Genomic DNA, 11,082 nt, shown 5'->3' with positions numbered 1-11,082 from the left:
ATTCCATAACACATCCACAAACTACCGAAAGTGTAAAAAAGCTAACAATCTTGCAGACTACCGATACCAACGTATATCTTTCTCTCTTTTATTTTATTTTATTTTATTCCATTTTTCACTCTCTATATGAATAATAAATATTATTAATAATAATATTTTAATTACTTTATGTCCCAAAGCAAAGCAAATATCATAGGGTTTTTTTTTCTCTCTCTCTTTTTTTTTTTTTTCTTGTTGGTCACTGTTAGTATTGGGCTTCCGACACGTTTTTTACCATACTGAACCACTTGTTATATCAACTCAGACAATCAGGGGTCTTCCTACGTCGGATCCATCTTCTTCTCAAGAACCCATTTTCCTACGTTAGCAAATACTAGTAAAGATTAAATGTTTAGTAGCATCACATTGTGTACGTTTAGTTTGATTAAAAACGGGTTGGAAAATAGTGCATGGAGGCAAGTTTATATTTCTTTTTGTAGAATTGGTATTGCATGAAGGCAAGTGAGGATGTTATCGACGATCATGAGGAAGCTGGAAGAGTGCACAAGGAAGGATGATTTGATGAAGGAAAAAATAATATAGATTATAACAAAGTGAAAAAAGTATGGTGTAAAAGTTTTAAAAGCAACCCATAAATGGTATTATATGTATAGAAAATTTTGAAGAAGAAACAAAAAAAAAAAAAAAAAAAAAAAAAAGAGGGGGAGGGTAAGGGAATGAGAAGAAATGATTAAGAAGTATTTAGGGTTATTTCAAGAGTTGACCAAGGGGAGACAAATCGGTACACTTTTGGTTTCTCGGATTCTGATGTTTTTCTTTTCTTTCTTTCTTTCTTTCTTTCTTTTTTTTCTTCTCCTTGAGCAGTACAAGAAGGAGATATTTTTGAGTTAATTAACAAAGTAATTAAAAATAAAAAAAATGTAGAGGAAGAAGAAAGGGAGAATTAGGGTAATGGGAAGTTGAGAGAGAGTGGGTGGGGAATGGGGAATTGGGAGTGGGGAGAGAGATAGAGAAAGAAAAAAGGAGGAAGGGGGCAGCCCGCAAATATAGAGGGGTACGTAGGTAAAGGGTTTTGTTGGTTAAAAACAAAAACAGAAACTACTGGGGCTGAGGGGGGGGGGGGGGGGGGGGGGGGAGAGGGTATTATCAATTATGAATATAAATAAAAAAAATGAATGATGGGAAAGGGGGGGGGGGGTGGTCCCTTAAAATTAGGGGAGGGGGTGTGGCCTTATAGCTTAGGGCACACCCTAAAATCTGGTTGTTGTTCATCGGCGTGACATTTGACAAACGCCAGAAGAGAAGGGAAGAGGAAGGGAAGAGAAGGGAAGAGAAGAGAAGAGAAAGGTTAGTGTTTTTGAGAGGGAAGGAGAGAGAGAAGAAAAGGTTATTTTAGTAAAAGAAGATAGTAATTAGGGGGTCAGGAGTGAGTCAGGGGGTCAGGAGGAGGGGTTGCTTCTTCTGATGATGAATTGTCTCTTCAATCTATTTATGCTTTTCTTTCATTCCTATTCTCATTTTTCATTTCTTTACAATATATATATAATCTGTTTCTATGTTTACTACACACATTAAAATAAAAACAAAAAACTGTTTCCATTTCAATCATATTTCATTTTCATCTCAAATCTCCCCTTCTTCCCCTTTTTTCTTCTTCCCTATCCTTTTCCCCACTCTCTCTCTCTCTCTCTCTCTCTCTCTCTATCTATCTATATATATATAATCATCTTTTTCAACTCTCTCTTTTCTTTCTAAATTCTCTTCTCTTTCTTCCAAAATTTGTATTATTCTTATTGACTTTTTTCTTTTTACATTTCAAAACTATGTCTCCAATAGAGTTTCAAAAATATGTGACGTTTTTAAAGAGTTTTTACGATTTTCTTTAATCAAGAATTGAAATACATTGATATATCGATGTATCACATGAATCCAAAGATTTATATATTAAGATTAATTAGTATCTCTAGTGGTCTCTAGACTCTATCAACGTTGGTACTAAAACATATATAAAAATTGTTTTTCAAGAATGGTAATATTGTTATTATTAACCTCTTATAAACATTTCAAAACCATACTTTGAGCATAATTTTTCTTTTTAAGTTTAAAATATTTAAAATGGTGTGTGACGTTCTAAGTCTCTTCTACGATTTCCTCTGACCGATGATTGAAATATATATTGATACTTAGATCCAAAGATTTAGCATTAATATTAAAGATTAATTGATATTATCTCTAATATGTTTTATAAGAACAAATAAAACATAACAAATTTGTCCATGATTGATGATAAGTCAAATTACTAATTTAGATAACTTTTACAAATTTATTTATTTATATATAGAAATATGCGTTTATATTGACATCGTCGTAAAATTGAAATTTCAAGTACCGATATCAACGTTGATATTTTGATATGACTTTGAATCTTGAATTTAATTTCGGAGGTACCTTTTCCTAGGATCTTAATTCCATGTCACGTATTTAAACTTACAATAATTTAGAAGATTTCTTGCCAACAGATTATAATGCTGAAGCAATAAAAAAAACATTATTAGAAAGACAAAACAAGCTATCAGAGACAATTTGTAAAATTTATCCAAAAATAAACTCTATCAGCATATGATGTGAAGACAATAATGAAACCTAAAAAAGTTTAGGTACAAAATGTAGTCAAATTACATGTGAACTTCATATATAAATATAGATGATATTAATAATATGCTTTCACATGATGGAAATCATGAAAATCATTTTTTGTTTTTTGTTTTGTTTGTGATATATTTATGAAAATTGAAGTGAAAATGAATGTGTTTAATTTATGGGGCCACTCTATAGTATGGAATATTGTGTAGGACGGTGGAAGGATTAAATGCTAAAATTGTTAACCTTTGATCTTCTTTTTAACATTTTCTTCTTTCTTAGGATTAAGATTTGCCATTTTCTACTCATGAACAGATCATTATTAATTATTTCTCACCTCCAAAACATTGCTTTCTTTTGGATTCTTTGCTCTTTCTTTCAACTTCAATTTGAATACGTCTCAAGGTCTTATGTGTGAGTTAATTACATGATTGGATTGGATAAACTTTATTGCATGAAATTCCAATTTTTCTTAGTTTAATCTGTGGGGAGTTTTCATGTTAATTAGTTGTGTTTAAAGACCATATCTGACCAATTTTGGGATTCTGATGGAACTATTTATTTTATTTTATTGATAGAGTTAAATATGAAAATTTAGAGAATTTTAAATACAAGTTTTGTTTTTATTATTATTTTTTTGTTCCCTTTGTATGTTAGGTCTCTAAAGTGAAGCCCTACTTCCATTATTACATCCTTGAATATAAAGAGTTGGAAGAGAAAGTTTCAAAGATCAAGGATTTAAAAAAAAAAAAAAATTATCTCATTTCTCCTTTAGTATCGTAACAACAAGAAAATGAATACCAATTATGAAAGATTTTCATTTGGAACTTAAAATTTATTACCAAATTGTTTTCATGTATATATATATATATGTACTATGTACACACACATCCATGCATGCATGCAACATATCTAAAATAACTAATGCATACGAACTATCCGAATACTTCAAAAGTAAACACGACTAAAACTAATAACAGATCTTTATACAAATTAAGATATCCTCATTATGTTGAAAGAAGCCAAAGAAAAAAGAAAAAGAAAACTATGTAGAGAATGGTCTTCATATTTTTCATAGTTCAAAGAAAAGATGAAAAAAAACATTTACATGAATTTTTGTCCAAGAAGCAGAAATTGTTTGTTCCGTAAACAGTTTCAATTTTCATTTCCGAGAAAAGAAGGAAAGAAAGAAGAAGAAAAAAAGAAAAAAAAAAAAAAAAAGGAACTCAAGTTCTCTGATGACTCTGCTTAAGTCATCATACATTCTGTTTCCCTAACTTGAAAAAGAAAAAGTTTATGCATTTTTATTTCGTTTCGTTTTTTCTTCTAATATATATAAATAAAATTTATTGTTCCCTTGTCGTTTTACAATAGAATGGGCATGGATGTAATTTTGTCGAACAAACAGCTAAAAGCAACCCCATAGTTGAAGTATTTACAAAATTTGATCTGTTGAATAAATTTGTCTATTCTATTTACTGTTTACTTGTTGGGTAGGGAATGGTATACATCCACCTATCTATTACAATACAATATCTCTCTCTCTATATATATATATATAAATAAAGAAAAGAAGAAAGATATCTTTCTGACTTTTTTGTAGATTCACTTTTGAGATGAGATGGGAGTGGGGATTACACTTCCATCTTCCTTGTTAGTTCCAAATACTTTTTTTGACTTTTAAGGGGAAGACATAACGTACAAATAATTTATAATGAGTGTGAAATATTAAAATTTTAGAAGATTTGGGTGGGCAGCAACTGCCATCCGTCTCAATAAGAGAGTTCCACCTATAATTATGTATTCATTTGATGCACAATCTTTTATGTATTAATGTTGTATAGAATAAGAATAAAATTGATTTTAAACATTGGAGGGAACTTAATTATATTCAAACATAGCCAGAGATTAGCTTACTAAATTTTAGACAGAGAGATGAAAGTTAATATCCAGCTGTTTTCAACTATTTCTCAAACAATATTGGCATGTGATTGATGACACTATTATGTAAAGAGTATTTTGATTGGACTGACAATCAAATTGCAATACTAAAATGTTCTGATTAATTTAATTAACAGAGTTGGAAGTGGGGAGAAGGAATCTACAATAAAACTAAGGTAGAAAAACTTTTGATAGGTTTACAATCTACGACTATCTTGTTAAATTACATCTCAAAATATACGAAAAATGATTCCAATGATTCACATTGATCCTCCGTTAGTGTCTTTTAAACCAAAACATATGATTTGATTGTTTCTTACTACTTACCGACTGGCTGAAGGCCTTGGCTTTCCCTTTATAGAATTCAAGTGTTGTGTAACAAATATGACTCCCATTACAAGTATGAGGCAACCAACAAGCGTGCTGAAAAAGAGGGCCCCTGGTTGCCTTGTCTGGACAAAGCCATACACACCGGTGGAGGTCACAAGGATAATATCTGTAAGACCATCGTTTGAGAAATCCTCGGCAATGAGGGCATGAGTTGGTGAGGCGGGAAGTTCAATTGACGCTTGTACACTTCCTCCTGGAGATATTACTACGGCTTCTTGTTCTCCTGCGGCAAGGACCATTTCTTGAGTGGTGCCCACTCGCAAGGAGATAGCCTTCAGTGTGGGAATCACGGTGCCAGCATCCATCATTCCTGATGGTGATGGAAGATTTGACCAAGTAGCACCTGTTGTGATCTGCCACTGCCAATCGGCACCATGACCATGCAATCCGGGTGAATATGATGTTACCTGCACCAAATAATATATCAAAAGTCAAAAAAGAAATGAAGCCACATGGTTGGGAGTAAAAAGGGGTCGATGAAAAACTCAAAGATTCATCATATAAACATGAAAAGAAATGATGTCTGTTCGACTTATTAATTGCAAAAGAATTGCAGCTAAGAGACCTCAAGCAAATAGAAAAATTTCTAGGGCTTAAAAGTGAAAGTTTGATATCCACGTTAAGAAAATAAGTTATTTAACACAGTATCAGATGATGCGTGTAACGCACTCCAGGTAGTTTTATGTTTTCATTTCACTGGCATGTTGGGAAACTTGTTATGAAGGTTTAAATCCGTGCGCTCAATTCCCAATCAAACAAAATAGAACCCCGCTTGTTGAACCATGGGATGAACAGGTGATGAAGAAGCAAGGCACATAATTTAAGCGATAAGTCAAACGACATATATAAAGGTAATGGAAAAAAATGAGAATGCAATCAGGGAGTGCTGAAATAAAATTAAACAAACAATGAAATAATCACAACAAATAGGTGCAAATAGATGCCAATTTGCCAATACCTCTCCCCGATTAGTCAAGAAAACAACATCCCCATGGCTTCCCTTGCGATGCCTGTGACCATCTTTTCTTGAGATAAGAATAGGAGTCGCGACCTCTAAAGATGCCATGTCTGGAGTGCGGCCAAATCTTGAAAGTTCTCCATGTTGAAAATAGTTGAAAGGGGAATAATGGCATATGGAAGCATTAAAGAGTTGTTCTCGTACAGGTACCCCAGAGGTTGCAACAGCCCAACAAGGTTGAATAACTTCCATTGATCCACTAACCACAGTGCGCTCGGCACCATTTCCTCCAACAGCCTGAATATTCAATGAGTTGAATTTTTTTCCCCAATTGAAATAAATTTACTAAATGTAGAAAACATGAACTCTACAAAGAAAATGCCACACAACTTCATCAGTGGTATCCAATGCTGTAAAAAATATGTGGATCTAGTTTCTTTGTGGCTCTTGCAGACTTGAAAAATTGAATGTCCACTAAATGGCTATATTTACAGGATCTGAACCTTATGCAATTGGAAGAAGCAAAAATCAGAAAGCAGGTTAGATATGTACTCAACATTGGACTTGGAGTTTAAGTAACAAAGAAAATTGACTGAATCTGAAGCAGGCACATATCTTTTTGTTCACTCATCCAGGAAAGCCATGCGAAATATATAAGAGTATCCATTTCCCCCATGAAATCAGGAATACTAAGAAGCACCTTAACGTGAATAACAAAAATCCAGAATAATTTGGAACTGAATTGCACATATTGCAGTAATTGAGAATCAAGAAAGTTACCCCATAGCGATGTAAACATTAATATGTAATAAACCATGTGCACCTGAACATGATCAAGGACTCCATCTCCGTTAATATCAGCATGAAGACCACCTTCTTGTAGATGTAGCTGGAAAAATCAATAATGATTTTCAACAAGTCACAACAAAAGTGGTTTCCATAGAGTAACTAAAAGATGAAAATTTGGCTTAAGCCCAAAAGATATGTTTTCGAAAAAATCTTCAGAAAGCGAAAAAAAACATATAGGATTCCCTCGACGCAACCAATAAGTATCCTTTTTTAGGGATCAAATACAAAAAGCCATTACATATTCAAAAGATATAGCAGTTATTGGATTCATACCTTGCAAATAGTACGGCCAGATGCTAAATGCAGGGCTTCTATCCCTTCTTTTTGATGAGCCACAACAACATTAGGAAGCCACCAAAGCTTGGTATAGTTGGTTATGGTTGGAACATATGGAAGAGGCTGCATCAAATAAATTAACAGGTTAAGGAGCAGTTTTATCTTGCCAACATGAGTCTAAATTAGTGGTTGAAGGAACATAGGTTTAGGTTCACATCTGTGGTACTAAGAAAAGGAAACAGTTTTACCTAAGTATTAGAGGTGGTTCGAGAGGGGGGGGGGGGGGATCAGAAATATGAAAGTGTCATTCAAAGGCTTAGCATGTTGCCAAGAGAAAGTAGGATTTTGAGCTGCACTAAAAGTTAAAGCTTTTTAAAGGCAATTTCTGGCAAGTAGAGGTTTCCAAATTTTAGAAATAAAGCAGATGGATATAAAATGAAAAAGAATTGTAATAAAGGCAACATGTCAGATTCCAGAGAATTAAATGTCAGCAACTAAAGTCGAAATACTACTGGCAAAACATGATTTCCAGAACTTCCTCTTTGTTAGATATTCAAGAATTTATACATCATAATGCAATGAAGACACAAATGGAGTTTACCTTCTTAGTTTTTGCCGCACCGGCAATGTTTGCAGCAGTACCAATAATTTTGGGGATCCTTTTACTTGAGTCCTTCCCTGGAGGATGGTTTTCCTCAGGCTTATGAAAAGGATAATTAACCGACTTTCCAGATGTTTTCTTCAGTGCTTTCCTTTTATGTCGCCTGAAGTGCGCCAACTCTAGAACGGTGTCTTCTCTTCTATCCTGTTTGAATGAACTACACATTATAAAATCAATAAAAAAAATTATCAAAAAGTAAGACTGGAAAAGTTCCCGTAAACCTTACCCAGTGATGTGGCATAACTCCAAGTATTGACTCCCTAAATTCCCTGCACTCAAACTGCAATTTGCAAGGTTTCAGGATGAATCATACTAGTATGTATTTTTTTAATTGAAGGAGAAAACATCTATTTTTATTTGATATTCACGAATGTCTGGGCCAGCTTACGCGCACCTCAACTAATCTCATGGGATAACCCGCCTGACCCTACAACATTTAGGTGTCGAGGAAACCCATTGGAAATTAATTCCTAGGTAGGTGACCACCATAGATAGGGTGCTCGTGTGCAAGTCAAGGTCCACGACCTATGACCTCTCGGTTAGTTATAGAGATTATGTCTCACTTTTTACCACTAGACCAACCTATGATGGTTAAAAGGAGAAAACATCTAAGAACTTGCATAACCAGAGAAAGTTCCAACTAAAGCCGCTTGTGCTTCTTGGCAGGGTAAAAACTTGTTCCTCGAGCTCAATAATTATTAGCTTAGACGTCAAAATTTTAATGGAGTTGATCAAATCCAGTACAAGAATCAGTAAAAGTCTGTAATACCTCCCCAGGATGTCGGGCATTCAGAGAATGAACATCAAGCTTGTAATTATGTTGTGGAATTAACTGAGATGCATCTGAAGAATGTGCCTCAATGTTCTGAAACATGAAGATAAAATAATTAGCAAGAAGTGAATGGCATCTACGGAAAATAAACAATTGCAGTTTCTCGGCAAAAAGGAAAGATTATTTCTCTGACGAGGTAGCTGTGTCCTGGGAAGAAGTTCACAAAAAATAATATGAAAGGGTAGGAAACAGAGTATAAGTTGAACCACCTCATTCTTCCTGCTCCATCGCAGGACACCAGATCGACCAGCAAATGCGTAGGTTGCAAAATGGCGTAAATCTACTGTCCCCGAGTTCTCAGAAGCCTACACAGAACGCATTTACTCATCATTAACCATTTTCTGCTAACATTTATCATATTATTGTAACAGAAAATATACAATCTATCAGCTCCAGCTAAGTTTGTCACATCGAGAAGTCAGACTAGAAAGTTAAGTAACCAAGTTTCCAAAGTTCGAAAGATAAGTCTAATCTCCAAAACAACATAAAAACACAAAACCGTTAACTCTTTTTTCAGGGTCCTGTTCATGTGATGATTTTCTGTACAGAAGGCAGATGAAGGAGACACTCAAAAGTTCATGATAATATTTTAAACACATGCACACTGCCATACCTCCTTTTCAGTAGCACTTCTTCTATGCTGCTCAGCGTTCTTTTCTGCAATTCCAATTTCTTCAAAGGGATCCATAAAAATCTATATGGAAGTATTTAGTTAAACCATGTTGTGGCATAATGGTAAATAGCCAATAAAAAGGCACCATAATCATGAATTAGTTTACTTTAGCTAATCATTAATTATATAATTGAAACAATGTCAAGTTTCTGATATTGGCCGTGGAGGGAACAATATGTCAAGCATTCCAACAATAATGAGGAGTAAATAAATATCATGCATCTCAAGTAACAAAAATGCAACAAAACATACATGTGACTGCATTTCCATTCTTCCACCAACGATTACCAATCCTGAATCACCATGCTTTAATGTATAATTGCTTATAGAGATAGCTATCTCTCTGTGGTGAGCATTATGTGGAAAATCCTCCTGTCAAATGGCACCAAGGGCTAGGCTATTAGTAAACGAGATTATCCAAAGAAAATTATTGAAAAATGAATGGAATAATCAAGGACACTGAAGATTGCAGACAGCATAAAAAAACAAACCTGCAGATTTGTTTCCCATAACTTATTGAGATTGTGATCAAAACACATCACAGACCAACCGGATGTAACAACAACAAGAACTTGAGTCACTGGTTGCCCCTGTCTGGGATGGCGATCAATAACTCCAGTAGCCATGGCTACGGGACGTCTGCCAGATGAAATGCGTACTTTAGCAGGCAACAAAGAAACCTCTGTCAGCACACGTGCATGACTAAATCCCTCATCCACTCGCCTACTGTGGGGTTCCAAAACCTGAAACGACCACTCAAAGTTCATAAAACCAATCTCACTAGCTGATTGACTAGCAAAACGCCAGAGAAGCCAAAAAAAATCATCTCGAAATCCAACAATTATACGTTACAGAATGAAAGGAACACATTTAAGATTGCAGCAGACCAAAACAATCGACCCAGTTATTCCATAAGAAAAATCTGCGGGGATGGATAAAACAAATCGAATGAGGCACGGGATTCCAGATTACCAAAATTTTAGCATCGTGGGTTGCAACAAGAACTTCCTTCTTTCCATCACCATTAAGATCAGCGACGACAGGTGGCGGGAGACGATCTCCCTCATACTTGATTGGGTACTCGTCGGTTAAATGCATCCACGCCTCCCTAAACGAGAAATCGCCCTCGTGCTGTAATTCCGGAGAAACTCAACAATCAGTAACTCTTGTACAAAATTCAGAAGGGAAATGCAAAGTTACAACAAAGCAATGTCCAAACAGCAATAGAATTCCAAAATCAAGGAACGCCAATAGGTGAAGTTAGAATAAGTCGTGAACAACTATGTTCGTCGGGGATTAAGAGCATCGAGTATAAATTAGAAAACGAAGAAGCCGAAAAATGGGAAACCTGAAGGGAGAAAAAAATTGCGAAGGCTGAGAGCATAAGAATCGCTAAATCTCGCTTCCTCATGTTGTTGGATTCTCCTTGACCTTCAGCTCCAGTAGGTTCAATCAGCAGATTCACAGTTGTGGACGGAAAATACAGCAAGGTTGTGAAGGCTAAGGGTTTAGATTCATTTCTTGAACTCAGGCAATCAGAGCAATAATTGCCTTCAACGTATCACCAAATTGCAGTGGAGGACAACGGCCACGACGAAGAAGACGGGTTTGCAGCAGTTTCATACCGCCGCTACGGACAGCGGTTCAATAGCCTATGGTTTGATACTTTCTCGATATTTAATGATTGGGCTTGTCTTACGCCCGGCCCAATTGGTCCGGCTGGGCTTTATGGACAATCTAGCTGGCCCGATTCTTCACCTAGACTGCTCAGGATGCCATTATCACTTTCAAAAGAAAAAAAAAAAATCCTCAATCGAAATCAATACATTAGAAACACTTCTTTGAAGGTATGTTTAAGCTGA

The 11,082-nt window shown here is 35.2% G+C and overlaps 1 protein-coding gene across 1 annotated transcript; it reads right to left on the bottom strand.

The window, feature by feature from the left end:
* Window positions 1-4,727: 4,727 nt before the first annotated feature.
* Window positions 4,728-10,873, bottom strand: LOC103485097 (uncharacterized). Its single transcript, XM_008442559.3, has 13 exons — window positions 10,569-10,873; window positions 10,193-10,351; window positions 9,712-9,963; window positions 9,473-9,592; window positions 9,161-9,241; window positions 8,757-8,852; window positions 8,485-8,580; window positions 7,942-7,995; window positions 7,656-7,859; window positions 7,052-7,177; window positions 6,753-6,818; window positions 5,930-6,226; window positions 4,728-5,378 (listed from the first exon to the last, which is right to left on the bottom strand). The coding sequence occupies exons 1-13, from the start codon at window positions 10,629-10,631 to the stop codon at window positions 4,905-4,907; spliced, it is 2,088 nt and encodes a 695-aa protein (XP_008440781.1). The 5' UTR covers window positions 10,632-10,873; the 3' UTR covers window positions 4,728-4,904.
* Between the last annotated feature and the right edge of the window lie 209 nt (window positions 10,874-11,082).

This window comes from Cucumis melo, chromosome 8 (assembly GCF_025177605.1).
Source record: "Cucumis melo cultivar AY chromosome 8, USDA_Cmelo_AY_1.0, whole genome shotgun sequence".
Classification (NCBI taxonomy): Eukaryota; Viridiplantae; Streptophyta; class Magnoliopsida; order Cucurbitales; family Cucurbitaceae; genus Cucumis; species Cucumis melo.
Note: the sequence above shows the minus strand (reverse complement) of the source record. Positions and strands in the feature narration are given on the sequence as shown.